Source organism: Hesperophylax consimilis, chromosome 20 (assembly GCF_061612785.1).
Source record: "Hesperophylax consimilis isolate HC1 chromosome 20, BYU_Hcon_1.0, whole genome shotgun sequence".
Taxonomy (NCBI): domain Eukaryota; kingdom Metazoa; phylum Arthropoda; class Insecta; order Trichoptera; family Limnephilidae; genus Hesperophylax; species Hesperophylax consimilis.
Genome location: NC_142855.1, coordinates 15321556 through 15341816, shown reverse-complemented (window position 1 = coordinate 15341816; position 20261 = coordinate 15321556). Strand labels below are relative to the sequence as shown.

At 35.3% G+C, this 20261-nt stretch overlaps 1 protein-coding gene across 1 annotated transcript; it reads left to right on the top strand.

The window, feature by feature from the left end:
- The first annotated feature begins 10020 nt into the window (after positions 1 to 10020).
- Positions 10021 to 14406, top strand: LOC149414173 (uncharacterized). Its single transcript, XM_089644115.1, has 3 exons — positions 10021 to 10242; positions 12434 to 12644; positions 13358 to 14406. The coding sequence occupies exons 2-3, from the start codon at positions 12488 to 12490 to the stop codon at positions 14404 to 14406; spliced, it is 1206 nt and encodes a 401-aa protein (XP_089500241.1). The 5' UTR covers positions 10021 to 10242; positions 12434 to 12487.
- The last annotated feature ends 5855 nt before the right edge of the window (positions 14407 to 20261 follow it).

Below are 20261 nucleotides of genomic sequence, written 5' to 3'. Positions count from 1 at the left end.
AGTGACGACATCAATCCCCGTTAACCTCAGACCAACCAATGAGAGGCTGAGGAGAAAAGTGTGGCACTATAGGTCAGCAGATTGGTTCGGTATGCGGGCCCATTTCAACGCTTTTCCGTGGTCAGCTGTTTGTTTTCGGACTTCGGACCCTTCAAGATGTGCCCAGGAGATTGGTGAAGTCATCAAATCGGCGATGGATGGCTTCATACAATCGACTACTAAAGAAACTGGTGTGGGCTCAAAGCCGTGGTTCAGTCGACAATGCTCCGAAGCAGTTCGACGAAAAAACGCGGCTTACCGAGCCTACAACACATCTCCAACGCCCGAAAGCAGATCAGCATACAACAAATCGGCAAAGGAATGCAAGAGAATCATTAACAGGTCAAAATTCGAACACGACCTGCAGATCAGCAAAAAGCTGGCTGCCTGCCCGCATGGCAGCTGAGCATTCTGGTCGCTTGCGGGCTCAATAGGTCGAAATTTTTGCAAACCCAGTTTGCCACCTCTTACCAGACTTGACGGCTCACTAGCAAACACCGCCACCGAAAAGGCTAACTTATTAGGGAAAATGTTTGCGGAAAACTCGACCCTCGATGACGGAGGTGCTGTTCCGCCGTCGGTTCCTCACTGCGGCTTCTATATGAAAAAACTGAGGATCCGGCATCGGGATGTACTCCACGTCATACGGGGGCTCGATGTTAACAAAGCTAGTGGACCTGATGGAATACCTGCCCTGGTATTGCAGAGGTGTGCTGCGGAAATAGTTCCAGTTTTGACAAAGCTCTTCAAAATGTCCCTGAAGTGTGGCACTGTGCCCTCTGGTTGGAAAAAAGCGGTCATTCACCCTATTCCCAAGAAAGGTGAACGCTCCAACCCGGCCTAGTTGGCCAACTACCGCCCCATAGCGATCACATCAGTTCTGTCCAAAGTGATGGAACGTGTGATCAACGACAAACTGCTCACATACCTCGAGAAGAACAAAATTATCAACGACCGATTCCGAATACGGATTCCGGCGGAACCGCTCGTGCGGTGATCTTCTCGCGTATGTGACGCATGTTTGGGGGCGGTGCCTGGAACGTCACGGTGAGACCCAAACGGTCGCACTAGACATATCCAAGGCCTTTGACCGGGTCTGGCACCGAGGACTTGTCAACAAATTGCCTTCTTACGGACTTCCCGCATCCCTGTGTACGTGGATTGCTGACTTTTTAAGGGATAGGTCGATTCAGGCGGTTGCTGACGGTTTCACCTCTTCCTCGCACTCCATAAATGCTGGCGTCCCACAGGGATCGGTTCTGTCTCCGACTTTGTTTTTGTTGCACATCAATGACCTTTTGACATGTGCACCGATTCATTGTTACGCGGATGACAGTACAGTTCATGATAGCTTTTTGTTTGACAAGCCCCCAAAGGGCACACAAACTCCAACGGCTTGGAGGGCTTTGAAGCAGAGAATGGACGGTTATCTCGAGAGTATTTCTTCCTGGGGTAAAAATAATCTCGTCGAATTTAATGTTTCAAAGACCCAATCCTGTCTGATTACGTCTAAAAGGGATCCAAATGATAATCTAGTCTCCTTCAATGGAAGCAATCTTCCGAACAGGCCTTCCATTGATATGCTTGGTAAAACTATAAGTGACCAACTCAGGTTCGGGGGTCCATCGAAGCCAGAGTAAAGTTGGCCTCTCAGAAGCTAGGCGTACTGTACAGGGCCCGCAGATACTTTAATAATACACAACTGCTGACCCTGTACAAATCGCAAGTGCGCCCTACTGTCGAATTTGGCAGCCATCTCTGGTCCGGAGCCCTTAAATACCTGAAAAAAACCCTTGACTCTGTGCAAAAACGGGCGGTCCATTTGATAGATTCCCCAATCTTAACAAACCGACTGCAATCTTTAGAGCACAGGCGTCAGGTAGGTATGCTGTCCTTGTTCTATCGGTATTACAATGGAAGATGCTCTGAGGAACTAGCGTCATTGATCCCTTCGGCACCGGTGCGTAGTCGGGATACACGCCAAACGCGCGCCCAACATTTGTACACAGTTGACATTTGTCACATGAGAACGGGTCGCTTCTACGATTCGTTCTTAAGTTCAACAGCTCGGCTGTGGAACGAACTGCCGGTCTCTGTGTTTCCTCCCTCCTACAACATGGGACTCTTCAAGACCCATGTTCACTCCTTCCTCTCCACAAAAAGACCCTCCACACAGCATCCCCAAAGATGACATAGGCCCTGAGGGAAATTATTTTCTTCAGGGCATCCTGTGTGGAGTTAATAAAAAAGGCTAATTTCTTCACTTTTGGGAACATCTCATATAGTCTCATAGAAATCGATGTCTCCCTTACTGTCATGGTTAGAAATATGATCGAAATAGTGAAAGAAAGAGAAAACAACACACTTTACATTAAAATTTAGACGTTAACCCAGTGTTTCCCACGGTGGGGCTTACGCCCCACCCGTAGGGCATAGCGCCTCAGTGGTGGGGCACCACGCTTCAGAGATGAGACAGTAGGCATTCCACATATAAAGGGGAATACTCATCGGTCATGCAAAAAAATGCCTGAGATGTACAAAATTGAAATATTCGCCAAATTGTAGTAAAAATAAAATGAAATCCGCTACAATTTCAATAATTATCTAAAATCACTGAAACTATGCAGGATGTAGCTATATTTGTTGTATTGCTTAGCTGTTTTATAAATAATGTATAAGTATAATAAGGAAATCTATAATTGGTTTCTCAGTTAAGAAAATTGTAAATGTATAAACCAACCAAGTAACTGTTAATTTTCCTAAAATAAAATATATAATTACGATTAGAACATAATACATGATTTTTCCTAAGCATGAGTGCAAATTTGTAACATTAAGCTGGAAATTAGTGAACACGAATGATCACAGTAAGAACATGAGAATGGATTTTGCTTAGTATGAGTGCGAATGTGTCTTTTTAAGCTTGACTTTTGTGAACATGAATAGTTACACTAATAAAATGAGAATGGTTTATCCTAAATATGAGTGATAATGTGGATCGTCAAATTTGACTACTTTGAGTATGAGTGCTATTTTTTCTAATTAAACGTGACTTCTGTGAACATGAATTATCGCAGTAAGAACATGAAAACGTTTTATCGAAGGAAGCAAACACTTTGTGATGTGACATTATATATTAAATGAAAAAAATACACTTTGTAAAGTGGTGTTTTACAAATTTAAAGTGGTGTTTTACAAAGTGTATTTTTTTTCATTTAATATAACATGAAAACGGTTTATCCTTAGTGTGAATGCGAATGTGAGTCACTAAGTTTGTCTTTTGTGAACATTTAGTTACAGTAAAAACATGAGAACGGTTTTGCCTTAGTATGAATGCGAATATTTGCAATTAAGCTTGACTTCTGCGAACGTGGATAGTTACAGAAAATGCGTTAATTCTTCTTCGAGCGTCCCCGATTTTTTCGACCATTCACTATTGTATAGCACATTTTATATCATCTTAAATTCGACTCATATGTACAAACACAAGTAATAGGAAATCAACTTATATTTATTAAAAAATAATATTACATAATGAAATGTGAAAGACATCGTTCCTTTCGGCCTCCCACTGGTCTTCGAGTGACGTCACGAGCTTGCAAGCGGCCCAGTGAAAGAGATCGTCCCTTTCAGCCTCCCAACTGATCTTCGAGTGACATCAAGAGCTTGCAAGCGGCCGCAGCGTTTTTTTCCTAAAACATCCTGTATGAGCCAACCTTGTTAAATAGATTTTCTACTCACTCGAGATGATGGCGCAACATTATGAATGTCTTGCTGCACTCAAATGCACCTACTCTATGCAGCAAATAATTATTTGTAATCTATTCTATGTTTTATCTATGGCAAAGAAATCTTATATTTATGGTCATATTTTTTTTTACTTCGTGTCACTTTCTACTCCGCTTTTTAAAACATTATTAATTGGTTTATATTATTCAAATGTATTGATTTCTTGCAAAACCATCAGATTTCTATCAAAATATAATTCATTTATATCAATCAATGGCGTATCTACAACTTGTATTCTTCTCGTCATTGGGAAAACATTGACATTGGAAACTTTGCGCTTCTCCACATGCGTGAGTTGTTTTATGTTTGATGTATTAATAGGCATTTAATAGATGTTTTATATGATATAAATAATCAATTTTATTAGAAAAACTTTTTTTTAACCCATCATTGAAATAATTATTTATTTATTAATCGCACGTCGTGTGGGCTAATCATTTTAGAATTTAATGGTGTTTAATGGTGTTCGGGATCGCTGATAACGCTCAATACGATATTTTAGTAAAATAAAACCCATTGATTCACCTTAATAAAAGGCAATTATCTCCATTTGGGAAATTTTTAATTTTCACATTCTAATTTTGATTTACTTAAAATGAAAATTGAGTTTAATTACTGCTTTAGAACTCTCCTTGTGCATTTTTCAATAATTTGAAAAATGTCGGTTTCAGGTTATGTATTGTGAGCTTTTCATATTACTAGACGCTCTCACAGCAGCACCGTGAATTTTCCTAACCCAGATAGTGTCACCTTCAAGATGGAACCAAGGACTGAAAGAGAAAACCGAGGTGAATTGCCGGATACAGATGTAGACATAAAACTAAATAAATATAATGTTAAGAAAGAATCTCTGGATTATTCCTTGAAAATTGTTCAGACATTAGCAGGTAAGATAAAAACAAAACATGCTTCAAATGGTGAGAAGTACACGCATGTCTTACAAGATTGCTTTTTTTCATTTGAACTATTTATTTTGAAGTAATATTTCTTTGCAAATAGGCAAAATCTCTTTAACTGGCGCCTCGAGCCCTTTTTATTTGTCAATTAATATTTTATATGGTATCAATCTACAGTGAACTCTTCCATATGGCAGCCAAATTTCTTATAAAATTGAAACTGTTTTTACTCGATACAACTTACGTAGATTAAAATTTATATTATATACGAACAGAATTTGTAGATTATGTCTAAAGTAAATAAAGCTTTAAGCAAATTTGAATACATGAGTATGAACTTTTGTTAATATTGGTGTATTTATTTCTTGCAGTAACATATAATACGAGGGAAAATGAGAATCACGACGATGTCAACTGTAATTCAAGTAAAGATTGCAAACAAAATGAGCTGGCTCATTCTTGCAAATCATTCTCGTGTTCCGACTGCAGCTATTGTTGTTCAAGAAAGCAACACTTAGAAAAGCACATGATGACTCACAGTGGAGAAAAACCATTCTCGTGCCCCGACTGCAACTACACATGTTCACAAAAGTCCAACTTAAAGAGGCACGTTTTGGTTCACAGCGGAGAAAAACCACTTTCGTGTTCCGACTGCGATTACTCATGTGTACAACAGTCGGCTTTAAAGAACCACATGCTAACTCACAGTGGAGAAAAACCTTTCTTTTGTCCCGACTGCAACTATTCCTGCTCATTAAAGTCTAAGTTAAGAGGACACATGCTGACTCACAGTGAACAAAAACCGTTCTCGTGTCCTGACTGCAACTATTCATGTTCACGAAAATCGCAATTGAAAAATCACGTATTTTCACACAGCGGAGAAAAACCATTCTTGTGCTCTATCTGCAATTATTCATGTTCATCAACATCGTATTTAAAGAATCACATGCTGTCTCACAGTGAAGAAAAACGTTTCTCGTGTTCTGACTGCGACTATTCGAGTTCTCAGAAGTCGAATTTTAAGAGTCACATGCTTACCCACAGTGGAGAAAGGCCAATTACATAATTCCCCTTTTTAAAGGTGGAGATTGTCTAGATGTCAATAATTACAGACCTATATCCTTACTCAATACTCTTTCAAAAGTAATAGAGAGATTGGCTAAGTCGAGATTGGTATCATTCTTAGAAACATATAATATACTCTCTAGCAATCAGTTTGGTTTCAGAGAGAATATAGGAACAAGTGATGCAGTGTTGAGGGTATTGTCCAAAGTCATTAGTGCGTTAGACTATGGTAACAAAGCTTTGGCTGTGTTCTTAGATCTATCAAAGGCATTTGATACGGTGTCCCATGGATTACTCCTCAAAAAATTATCTTCTCTTGGCATTCATAGTACAGCACTAGGCTGGTTCACATCCTATCTAAGTGATAGAACGCAACAAGTAGAGATAAATAATCATTTAAGCAATAGCAAACCAATCTCTTTTGGGGTTCCGCAAGGTAGTGTGCTTGGACCAATATTGTTTTTAATCTACATTAATGATTTGTGTAATTTAGATATTCCAGGTAACATTGTTAGTTTTGCAGACGATACTGCTTTAATATTTGAGGGTAAAACCTGGAGAGATGCTTTTAACAAATGTGACTTAGGATTAAGAGCAGTAAAGAGTTGGCTGAATAATAACATCTTAACTTTGAATACAATAAAAACTAAATATGTGACATTTAGTATATCATCAAAAAGTCAGCCTTCTGGCACTCATAATCTAATTATACATAATTGTCTGCTAAATTGTAATTGCCAACCCTTGGAAAGTGTAGATTGTATCATGTATCTAGGTGTAAAGATTGATAAATTTTTAAGATGGAATGACCATATCGATATGTTAACAAAAAATATCAGGAGACTTACATTTATTTTTCAAGAACTGCGACACATATTGGACAAAGAGAAATTAAAAACTGTCTATTTTGCCTTAGTCCAATCTCGACTTTCTTATAACATAGTATGCTGGGGATCATGTCTAAAGTCCAATGTTGAACCACTAAATATTACTCAAAAATTGATCCTTAAAGTAATGTACAAAAAAAAATTCTGTTATCCATCCAACCTACTTTATAAGGAATGTAATGTTATGTGTATAAAACAGCTATATATCACTCAAATACTTTGTCGATTTTTTATCAATATTAAATTTGCTGAAAGAACACAACAAATGCGGACAACTAGAATTAGCTCTACATTGAACTTTGTGGCTGTGCATACTAAAACTTCTTTTGGTCAAAGAAATTATTTACATCAGGCACCAATTATGTTTAATATTCTTCCAAATCATATTAAGTCTACCAATTCCTTAGTTATTTTTAAAAAATTAATTAAGATTTTTGTATTGACAAAAAATTGTCTTATATAAGTCCCATTTACTAAAAACTGAATGTCACCCTATCTGTCTTTATTATCTACTTTGCTTCTTCTTTTGAATAATGATAAGTTATGGTTCAAATATTGTTACAATATACTGTCAAATTACCCATCTGGTAACACATCTAATACTTATTTTTTTCTTTAATTTTGAAATATTTTGTGTTTGTATGTAGAATTAATTTATGTTTGTGATTACTCTTATGTTTGCTTCACTATAGTGTAAATTGTTAACCTCGATACAGGCTCAGTCCTAGTGAGGTTGATTTTTATGCGAAAAAAAAAGTGTTTTATGGATAGTGAGATGCAATAAATAAATAAATAAATAAATTACGTGTTCCGACTGCAAATATACTTGTGCGCGAAAGGCGGCATTAACCAGGCACATGCTGACTCATACTGGAAAGAAAACTTTCTTGTGTCCTGTCTGCAACTTTCCATGTTCGCAAATGTCGCATCTAAAGAGTCATATGTTTACGCACAGTGGAGAAAAACCCTTCTCGTGTTCTAAATGCAGTTATGTCTGTTCACGAAAGTCGGCTTTAATAAGGCACGCGCTGACTCATAATGGAAAAAAACCATTCTCTTGTCCCCATTGCAATTTTTCTTGTTCACAAAAGTCGCATTTGAAGAGGCACATGTTTACACATAATAGAGATAAACCGTTTATGTGTTCTGACTGCAACTATGCTTGTTCGCGAAAGTCTCTTTTAACAAAGCACTTTCTGACTCACAGTTGAAAAAAGCTTTCTCATATTTTCGAAGTTGAATTAAATATTATATTCGATAGTAATGCAAGTTTAGTAGGTGAGTTAGCAAATGAAATTTCTTGCAATTTTTTTAAAGGAAGATAAAGATTTTCGCATAACGAATAACTTGACAACATTTAATAATCTCCCACCATCTTTAAAAGTGGGGGGATGTTGTTATTGTTATGCTTATTTTTATATCCATTAATACGTAATATTTAATGCTTGTTGTTATTTTAATTATTCTATTTGGGAGGCGTATATGCGAACAGCCGCCCTGGGAACCATTTATTGGATAGTCAATACCCATACCAAAGGTAACCCCAAGTGATTCGGTAAGTTTGGTAACTAGCAGAGATGTCTGGGTTCACGAGGGTGACATTTGTTTAGGTCTTAGTACTTTCTATAGCGTGACGGGTTGGATCGAGAAAAATTGGTTGAAGGAGTCCTTCTGAATTCTTTGACCGGTCTCTCTCGATCGAATGTCACTCCTGAACACACGGACCCCCAAATTCCTACTCACCCCTCATACCTTTTCCTCCCTACTCAACTTTACTTAAAATATAACACAGCTTCCCCAAAGATGATTTTATGAATAAGAATTTTATATTTGTTACAAATCCTTTTTAAACAATTTTTCCAAATCACATATCATTTGACAAAAATAATATTTTAATATGCAAAAAAATAATAAAATTAGACAACAATATGATGCAATTGTAACATATTTTTGATGTTAAACTAATGTTATGCGTTTATAAAAGTTATTAATGTTCAATTATCCTTAAAAAGCCATTGTTTATTGCGGTATTAGTAGGTACATAGTTATCTATGTCCTAATAGAATTCTTATATACATATAATTATAATCACACATTTAAAATGAATCAATCACATATTTTCGAAGTTTAATTTTAAATGTTTTTATGTTTTCTTCTGATTTTATTTCTTCTGGTAGCTCTCCAAATATCTTCAACGCTCCGTACATCAATGACTTTTGACTCTGTGTTTTTTTCCTGAAGGGGAGTCCCAATTCATTTCTTTTCCTCGTCTCATGTGTGTGTTTGTTCTGTAGTTTATCAATTTTTCTTAGGAATTCACTAGACGTATGGCCATTGATTATCTTGTAGATTAAAAATATGGTATTAAAGTAAATAATTTGTTTGAATGACAAGATATTTAACTCCTTCAACATGTTCCCATATGGTAGAATCCCCCCTTTTTTGGCTTACCAAACGCTTTAGTCTTTTAAATTTAGTCCCAAAGGTGAAATTTCTTATGGAATTTCGAAATGCTTCCGTGGTATTTCAAATGAGCTTTATATTTTGTATTTTTGAAGGTATCGTAAAAAAATCATTTTATAAACTACTTACAAATATTTTTCAAATGCAATTGTATTGGAAATACAAATTAATATTTCAATTATGAACATCGATGTTCCTTACTGCTTGATGAATATAATACTTAAAAAATAAGCAATTTGCGTAAATTTCTGTGATATGGAAGCTTTCAATTATTTTAGAAAAATTTCAAATTTGACATGTGACAAGGTCCGGCCCTGTGCAAACACAATTGGAGCAATCAAACTTGCCAAGGCCCCAAGAACTCTAGGAACAACGGCGCTGATAAATCTAACACCTAATAGAGAACCCTTAACGTGTTTACTGGCGCCGTTAGTCTCGCAGGCCTGCCCTGCTAGTGACTGCTAGCGTCTCGGCGTCTAAAACAAATTTTCTGTAGCTTATCAAGGCTTGAGTAGCAAATTAAGCTCGCATAAATTTGAGCGAGGAATGTCGTACATAACGAGCATTCGGACTGACTGATAAATCGGGCCGTCTAGCATTGCCACTATTCCCATGAATATTGGCAATGCCTCGAGCCCATGCTCGAGTACCGATTAATAAACTCGGAATTTATAATCAAATAAATAAGCGAAATAATTGTTTTGGATTAGCTATCAAGAGAACAGTGAAATACCGCTTATATCTAATATATTTCTGTAATACAATGGAAATAGTTTATCTGTTTATTAAGTAGGTAGGTACCAAAATAATTATTAATTTTATACACTTTTCTGCAGTTCCAGTTTGTCTATGTTATCCAGATGACGTCCTTTCAACTACGTGTCACGTCAGAAACAATTTATTTTCTAAAATAATATTACTGGGTGCTACTAACAGCTCCGTTTTCTGTACTAATGTTGCATAAATAGATTAGTATTCACATGGTTTGTTTAAGTATTTAAACATCACATTTATGTAAGAAATGATTGCATACTTTTTTCGGGGACATCTCTTCTGCGTACATCTCTTATCGATTTAAGGTTGTGATCCTCACAAGGTTGTAGGTGAGTGGATTAATTATGCATTACTTATTTACTCGTTTTCAAACACAGACATTTTTTAAATATTTTCCGAAGTTTATTTGTAAAACGTTGTATCGGCACTTTATCTAGGAAGCTCAAATTTCTAGGTTATTTTAATTTTATTATATAAAGTCGTATTCTTTCAACCTTAAACCATTTTATTGTAACAGATGCAACACGGAATCTGTTGTCTCAGCAATTATACTCCCGTTCTCCCTATACTGAATTTGGGTAACGATTATACGGATGTTGATGACATAATTAACTTATCATTCCCTAAATATGAATAGGGCTTAGTACAAGAACAAACTTGTCGAATTACGCTTAATACGCAAAAAAATATAAATAGCACCCTTTTCCAACTTAATTACTTCAAGAAACAACTATTAATGTCGGCAGAATGAATTAAAGTTTCAATTTTCTCAATAAAAGTTAAGTTTAAAGGTTATTACGCATGAATTATTAAAATAACCAAACTAACAACCTAAAATGTTTACACATCCCCTGACTTAAATAGTGGTCTCCAACAGATATTTATGTTGAAATCAAGTCTTGTTGTTTTTCTTTGCATGAGGCTGAATTTGACAATCTAATATATTTATCGTTTTATACCCAATCTACTTGTTTCCCATCTTGCGTCGTGGAGATTTTTTTATTCTGATTTTATGCTCATTTAAATGTTATTTGTGTAAAAAATAATAATAAACATTTAAAAGCCTAGCTGAGCGTGAAATTTTAAATAAATAAAATTACTTTGTTTACTGATCATATAATACTTATTACATAATAATAAATTTAGAGGCAACCACGACGTAAATGCCCTCAAGACTTATTCGACTTTAATTTTATATCACTGTATTCATTAACAATACCTACTTATAAACTATGAGCATGAAAACCAATGATGTAACAATACATGTTATTGTTTCACAAAACGGGGCAAGTAAGAAACCTTCTTATGTTTCGAGTTAATTCATAATTCAAACGTTCTTATGTATGTAAAATATACATATGTGTATGAATGAAATAAAATATAGAAACGGGCAGCATTATCCTATTCAAATACTACCTCAAGGTCAACAATCCTGACGGATTTTGAGGTGTTAAGTAATCAAGTCACCGCCGTCCCATAATAGAGCAACAGCAATTGGCGAATGGTGGCAATTGTTGTTGATTCTCATTGTTATTGGTGATTTGTATGTTTTTTTGCCGCAAGCATATAAATAAACAGTGATTAGACTATTTTAAACAATGAAGTTTAGTTGGTGACAGCACTAGCTTCGTAATTTGGCTATTGCGCGCCCAGACATCTACTCTAGTCAGCCTTGCTTTTCTCTATGACGCATAAAATCTTCGACGGGAAACAACTGAAATTTATAATAATCGAAAAAGATGTATTTGCGAGTATTTAAAAATTAAATGTTATACCTTGCCGAGTATTTAAAACGCTTTCTCGTTTTCATCTCACACGAGGACATTTTATATTTTTAAGACAATTCACTTATAGATAGTTTAATACCAAAAGAACGAAAACGAAAGCACTCTGAGTGACGTATTTTTTGCTTGCCACTTTGAGATATCTACGGCGCATCTTTATATATATTGTAACGTCATTGATTAAACCAGGGGTCTCCAAACTACGGCCCGCGGGCCGCATCCGGCCCGCCAGTGTCTTCCATCCGGCCCGCGACATCTTTTGACCAGTGTCATCAAGGACCCGCGACAGCTAATGGCTAAGACCTTGCTCAGAAGGGGCGAAAACTCCGCGAATTTTTTCGTGCGAATAAATAAATATGCTCGTTGGCGAGGTACTTGGCACCAATACATTGCGTCCACAAGTATCGCGCGAATATATCGAGAGGATTTTTTTGAAAAATCTTTATTTGATTCGCAATGATATCAAGGTCTGAGAAACGAGTATCAAAAATTATCTTCAAAGCTACGTTATCTAAAGCTATATTTTCATCCCTGAAAATTCTATTGTCTACCCCCCCCCCCTCCCTAGTACAGAAAATATGGGTGTCTAGAAATTAAAACGGTTTTGGCCCTCTGAACTCACTGGAGTAGTCAATGTGGCCCTCCGGCTGAAAAGTTTGGAGACCCCTGGATTAAACTATGAGAACTAACTCCTTTGGGCACACAAACCCTCACTATTTACAAAAATATTTTACAGATTAAATTTATTGCGAGTATCCAAACGTTACTAGACCGCTCTCACATCAGCGCCATGGACTTGCCTAACCCAGAGAGTGTCACCGTCAAGATTGAACCAGAGACTAAGGGAGAAAGCGGGGGCGAACTGCCGCATGCAGACATAGATATAGACTTGCCGGACATAAAGAAGGAATGCTTGGAATATTCCGTGGGAATTGATCACACTGCTGGTAAGAATACTGCATTAAATCCGGAATGCGTGTACATATGTGTGTCACTAGCAACGTCGCGTCATTGGACTTATTTTTATTGTAAATAACATTTATTTAGCTCAAAAATATAATAAAACTCAAAAATATTTTCGTATATTAGATTTTTTTAACACATTCTCAATAAAATAAACACAACTATAATGCATGAGATAGAAATGTACGATTTTAATAAATATATGAACACATCATTGATAATCTGTTAAGACAGAACCATTTTTAAAAACATTATGTTGCAATTAATTAATTAATGGAGGACTGAACGCAGTTAGCGCTTGCAAAAAATGTCTAAATAAGCGAATCTAGCAGTACATGATGGAGTGCTGGTTCCTACCCTAATGAAAGGATAGGCATGGAACTGGCAGAAATGGGATGAAAGTCGACTAAATGCTCTAGAAATGAGATCCCTTAGGCATCTCTATGTGTGGTAAAACCATGTATGATCATTTGAGAAATGTGGAGATCCGCAAAGAGTGCAAGGCTGATGTAAGCGTAATGAGTAAGATTAAATCAGTTTTGCTATTTCATAAACATTTTACTTTATTTTTTTGTTATCAGGAGATGTTGTGTTTAAAGCTAGTTGTCATTTGAATTTAAAATATTAGTAATACGTTGTTTTTCACTAAATTTTCATAGAATTTTACAGTAAATTTGTTATGATTATTATTTTCTAGACAAACAATATCTAAAGGAGGGGGACCATGGCGAGCACGTCAGCAATCCAATCAAGAATAACAATTCAGCACAGCTGTTTGATTCATCGACCAAACCATTCCCATGTACTGATTGCAACTCTTCATGTTCAACCAGTTCCAATTTAAAGACTCACAATACTCGGGTTCAAGGTGGATCTAAACAACTGTCGTGTCCAGACTGTAACTACTCATGTTCATTGAGGGCCAGGTTAAAAAGGCACATGCAGACTCACAGCCAAGAAAAGCCGTTCTCGTGTTCTAAATGCGGTTCTTTATTTTCAACAAAAAATACTTTAAAAGTGCATATGTTTATACACAGTGGGGAAAAACCATTCTCGTGTCCTGATTGCAACTTCTCGTGTATAACAAGTAGTAGCTTAAAAAGTCACATGCTTATACACAGTGGAGAAAAGCTATTCTCGTGTTCCGAATGTAATTATTCATGTGGAAGAAGTTACACTTTAAAGGTTCACATGACGACGCACACTGGCGAAAAACAGTTTCCGTGTTCCGACTGCGACTATTCTTTTTCAACAAATTCCAAATTAAAGGCACATATGCAGACTCACAGTAGTGAAAAACCTCTCGCGTGTCCCGAATGCAACTATTCATGCTTTAGAAAATCGCAATTAAAAAATCACATGTTTAATCACAGTGGAGAAAAACCATTCTCGTGTCCCGACTGCAACTTCTCATGTGCAACAAGTAGTGGTTTAAAGAGTCACATGGTTACACACAGTGGAGGTAAACTATTTTCGTGTTCCGAATGTAATTATTCATGCTTACGAATGTCGCAATTAAAAGTTCACATGTTTTCTCACAGCAGAGAGAAACCATTCTCGTGTACAATATGTAACTATTCATGTTCAACAAGTAGCGATTTTAAGATTCACATGCTTGCGCACAGTGGAGAAAAAATGTTCGCGTGTTCTGACTGCGATTATTCGTCTTCAAAAAAGAGCACTTTAAAGCGGCATACGCTGACTCACAATAAAGAAAAAATATTCTCTTACTTCGGCTGTAGATAAGCTTCCTACGGGCGTTTTAATTGTTACAAATCAATTTTTTTTAAATATTAATGAGTTATATACTTATATAATGGTATTCATGTGTGCCTACACCTTTCTTCATTCTCAATTAATGTTTTTTATACCATACTAGCTCTACCCCACCACGCGTTGCTGTGGCTCAGCCTGTTTGTGTTAGTAGAGGAATAATACCGCGTGTTGCTTTTACGGCCAACAGATGGCGCTGTTTTTTAAAGAAAAACACGTTTATCCAACAGATGGCACTGTTTTTAAAAAAAGCATGTTTTTAACTTTCACAGGTGACTTCTATATAATATATATAGATTAACAAAAACACTGGCGTATTCAAATACGTCAGTATTTTCTTATTTTAACGTAGCATTCAAATGCAACGTTGTGTTAAAATTTCAAAGCAATCGTTGAAGAATTTTCGGAGAACTTTAAATTTGAACAAACGAACATTTTTTATATAGATACATAAGATTTTAAAAATGCAGATAGTTCTTAAAGATAATTTTAAAAATATACAACAAAGCAACGGTTTTTTCGCATGAAAACGCACCTATTGAAAAATCTTTTGAGAGAAAAAATAATCGTATCTTTCGGATGTGCAGCGTCGTTGCCCTGTTCCACGCCTCCGGATGAATCCACCAGTCTCTTGAAACCGTTGGAATTATTTTTAGATGCAGAGTAACATCATTCTGTCACATCCCTGATTGCACTAGTGCCACCACTTGAGCGGTTTCGTCAGCGGTGGTGTCTCCATTTTAAAGGGTTATTTTCTAGCGCTAATTATTCACGTGTGTCCTTTTCAACGTTTGGATAGTGAATGACCTACATAAAGTGATTAATTGGTTTAAATACTCACCGGTAAAATTTATATATTTTCGAATTGGTATATTCCAAATGTAGATTCCTACAATGAAAACATGATTGCATGTAATGTGTTTTCTTTTTCATTTTAAATCTTATTTTTGTTATGTCTACAGATGGCGTAGTCTTTAAGCAGCTGTTTCGTTCATTATTATTTTTAGGCTTATTTTATTAACTATACGTGTACATATTTTAATACTGTTAATTGTTCCTTTGTGTATATTGCAGGCATCCGGCAGCCTACCCACTAAGCAGGGACATTGGGGGTCTAGATTATTTTTATAATAAATGTAGAGTCGTTTAACCAAAAAATAATTGAGTCCTTGTGAGAGTTCTGAAGGAGTAAAAATCTGTTACATACCAAGGCGGGTAAGTGGTGGATAACCTCCAGTGACCTACATTTTACTTAAACTGCTCTTTTTGTAGCCCAGAAAGATGACAGAAGTCGTGACAACCTTTACGCAACATTTTTTTTAAGTCCCGTACTCGGAAAATTTGTCTCGTTTATAAAATAAAAGTATTGCCTGATTGGTCGTTAAATGTACTTTCAATTGATATCAATATTTTTTGGGTTAGTTGTATTGACTCGGATAAACTTACACTTGAAACTTAATTTAGAAAATGTGCGATTTTTGTGGCGCCAACTGCATAATAAGTATATTTTTATCTTTGATTTCATCATTTAATAAACTAAAATAATTTAATATTTTTTGTAAAATAAAAACATTAACTTTAAAAATTTTGAAATTAATTTAAGAATTAAATAAATTTGTTATGATTAAATATATTTGTGATTTATTTAGTGGAATCTAAGATCAATTGCGATAAGCAATAACAGACCTAATAATATTCCTTAAATTATAATTAAGTACTTATTTCGTACTATTGTTATTATATCCAATTATTGAACTCCTTTTTTAGAATAGAATTCTATATGATACCTTGTATTGTACCTGCTTATATTGATCATACTCAGTTCACTATGTTATTTACACTTATTATTGTACTCCTGAACAACTTACCTGATACAATGTGTACATGTAAATGCCTTCAGTGCTTGAATAAATAAATGAAATATACTGATTTTTGTGCCAGTTTTGAAACAGCTATATTTTGTTTATGCTGTGTGTTTTCATTTCTAGTATTTTCATGTAATATGTAATGTGTTGTAATTGGACATAATAAATAAGTACATTTTAATGTAATTAATCTATTACACGCCCTAGTGAGCTTTTCTTAAAAAAATTACAAGCTAGTTGTATCAAAGTAAACACTTAAATTAATACAATAAAGAAAAATGTAAAGATAATGACAAAAAAGGTTGCAAAAAAAAACACTGAAAAAAATACATATGAACAATGAAAAACACAACAGAATAATTGCAAAAAAACACAGAACAAAATTCATAGTTAAAAATGTGAACAGGAACTAAGAATCTTCACGCATATAATTGAATTTAAAAGATTCAACAAAATAAAATAATACAAGCGAAGAAGTTATATGGGTACATAGGTCTATTTGTGTCTAGAAGAATAAAAGTGATGGAATATACAACATTTATACTGATTAGTTTTAAGAAGAAATAAATCACCCAGATCCATAGACTAAATACACATTATACATTATACATCAATGCCCAGATCAGAATATTTGTTTCCGAGATTGTGAAGTCTCGGAATCGGAGAATTTTGGTAAGCTAGTGTCCTGGTGTTATTGAAGTAAAAATGTAAGAAATGTTTGTTCGTTGTGTAAAATTTTTGTTTTTTTTGTTATTTGTTTTTGGAGTGTTATGCCGTGTTGCGCTAACTCCTTCTTTAGCCAACGTTTCGGACAGCATTGCAGTGTCCATCATCAGGGCAGATGTGTTATGTGGGACAGTCAATTTTAAAATGTAGTATTCTTTGTAACAGTATTAAATCTGTGCTTATTCTTCTTTCTGAAAGTTTCAATAGAGATATTTTATCCAGGAGGTAATTAAAGGTAATAGAACGTAGTCCAGAAGTTTTAATTCTAGTACAAACTAAAATAAATAGCTTACTGTTTTTCCTCAAGGTTCGACAGAAAGGGCGGACCTTCAAACAAGAATTCTTGCTTCATTCACATTAATAAATCGTATCATACAAACTCATCTGTTGTTATAACTCTTGACATAGCCCGACTCAAGTACCTATTTGTTTCAGTTGATGGTTTCATTTCTTCATATATCATCCCAGACTTCTTCTACAATTCACTATCGCGTCATATATTATTGTTCATTCACTCTAGATGTCCAAATAATCCAAGTATCTCTTTTTATAATCCTACTCATTATGCTTACATCATCCTTCATTCTAGTACAATTATATAACACCCATGTACATTAGTTCGAATGTAACTTCCATTAGTATGTCCCCACCTCAAGTATCGACATATTTAGTATTAGTCAGTATTACAGGGGCGTATAACTCCCGCATGACCTTGTAACCCTGATGGGAGGAGTTATCCTTTACCCAAATTCTTATAGACAAAGCTGTTGTGGCTGAAAGCTCAGATCTCATTGGCTCAGAGCAAAAATTGTAGTTTGATCTCTCGCTCTCTACCATAGCGACTTGTGAAACAGAAAGAGAAGCTAAGCATGTGTTATGCTGCGATAAAAATTAACGGTAATTTCCAAGACGCCATTTCGAAAGTCGAAGTCAGTTGAAGTTTTTAGCGTAAATATTTTGAATTTTCTTTCACCCATCTGAAATTAATGTTGCGTGCTAGAATTCTTCAAGGTGATAAATTAATGCCGTGTTGTGTTAAAGGTTGCTCAGACGGATTCGATAATCCGGTGCTAGCAAGAAGCAGCAAGAAATACGTTTGTTTGTGGGTGTCATTTCGCAATTGAAAGCAAAAATACGGTACTTTTGGGATTAAAAAAGAATGCTTGGCAACGCTTAATCTTCCAGTCATCATATAATATCCTGTCTATCTCCACCAACTGAAACAAGGACCCGAACCCGTTGTTTAATACAGGAACACCGTATCAAAGAACGAGAGGTTAGTTTCTTTGATACAATGTTCCTGATTCCTGAATGTACTTCATTGGCTAGTAATTTAATTAATTTTCCTTTTCAGACCTATCCGTATTCCGACGCGATACTATGCCACGTATTGTGACCGGTCGGTGGCCGAGTTGACATCTTAACTTCTATTTCATAATACCTATCTTTTGTTGTTTTACAAGCTATATTTCTTTACAAGCTTTTATTATGTACACGATTTTTATTTCGTATAATATGGTTTATGTATTATGATTTAAATTATACCATGTAAAAGTCAAAAGGCGGGACTATTGTTGTTCGTCTAGTCAGGGTCGGCCCTGAGCCAAATGGCGCATGGCACAAGTAAAATTTTAGCGCTCCTTGTCAAAACCAGTAGATGCCTAGGCCCTAGGTAGTAGATAGGCGATCACTGTAATCAATTATATTTTGATGATTTGTATGTATGCGTAGCGTGGTTTGAATGATAATCTTACGCTGGTTTAGGTATTATCACCTTTGGAAATTCAGCGCCCGAAGTGGACTGCTCCAATTGCGCCCGCATAGGGTCGGCCCTGCCTCTTATTCTTTTTTTTTTTACTTGACATAATGAATATCTTTCAACACGTTTAATATGTATTTTGTCTATATATTCTTGTATTTTTGTGCAAGGTCAAATTAAATCCTTTTAATTTGTTGCATTAAGACAGAAATCCTGGGTTCGATTCCAAGTTGAGACCGTTACCTTTTATTTTTCGTTGTCTTGTTCTGTTTCATGTTTTGTTTAGATATATTAGTATTATCTTCTACTTCAATGATAAATCAATGCTCAATACATCGGTTGTACTGACCCTGTTTTGTATTACTGTCCATTGTCTTTTTGAAAATAAAAAGTATTTTGATGTATGCATAGCTGTGGGTATTTTTTTATTTTCCTTTTCCTGCATTTCCAATATTTTTATTTTTAAAACATAATTTTTTTGTGCTAGTGAATGAACGATGTTAGATGGGTGCAGTTATATTGTCAATATTTACCCTTTTTTTAAATGGCCTTGAGATTTCTTTATGGTCCACAATATATTTACCTGTCTGGACCAATCGACCGTTTTATTTGTGGTCGTCTGTGGTTAAGGGCGTGACAAAATGGGGCCATACAAAAAGCCCGAAGATATCGATCTAGAGAGTGGTTTATTTATGCAGTATTAGTTCTATAATCAACGTGAACGGTCGCGCGCAGTGAAGTAAAGTATTGTCGCAAAAATTGCAAGCGCTGCCGAGCGCCGAGCGATTTGCGCCGAGCGCAGCGATTTAACACATTATGGACACGGCCATTGATAATATAAAAACTGAAATACAAAAAATTACAACAGTGAAAGATTCGAAAGCAAAAACGAACCTAGAACAAAATGTTTATATATTAGAAGAGCTTTGGAAAACTGAAAAAATTAAACACCAAAAAGAAATAATCAAACTACAAAAAAAAATTATCGAAAATTACGAAGAACTTACGAAGAAAATTGAAAAAGTCGTAGAAAAAAACAATAAAATACCATCTTACGCGCAAGTTCTAACAGCAAATAAAAAAGAAATTTCAAAAGAAGAGAGGTTCTCTATAATAATATCATCAACTAAAAAAACAACAAAAGCTGCAGAAATATGTGATAAGATACAGAAAGACATCAAACTAGACCAACTTAAAATTGGAATAAATGGATTAAGAAAAACAAATAAAGAGCAAGTAATCATATCCTGCCCAAAAAAAGAATATACCAACACTCTTACGGAGGAAATTAAAAAACTCAATTATAACTTAGAAATAAATGAAATAAAAAAGAAAAAACCCAAATTAATTTTGAAAGGACTCAAATCGAACTTGACGGAAGAGGAAATAGTAAATGGGATACTCACACAAAACGAAGGGATTCAAGACATTGTAACGAAAAACGAAGAAAATAAAATAAATTTGATTACTGAAATAAA

Coding starts and splice junctions, on each gene's coding strand:
- LOC149414173 (XM_089644115.1), top strand. CDS start 12,488: ATGGACTTGCCTAACCCAGAGAGTGTCACCGTCAAGATTGAACCAGAG. Junction 12,645..13,357: donor GGGAATTGATCACACTGCTG/GTAAGAATACTG, acceptor ATTATTTTCTAG/ACAAACAATATCTAAAGGAG.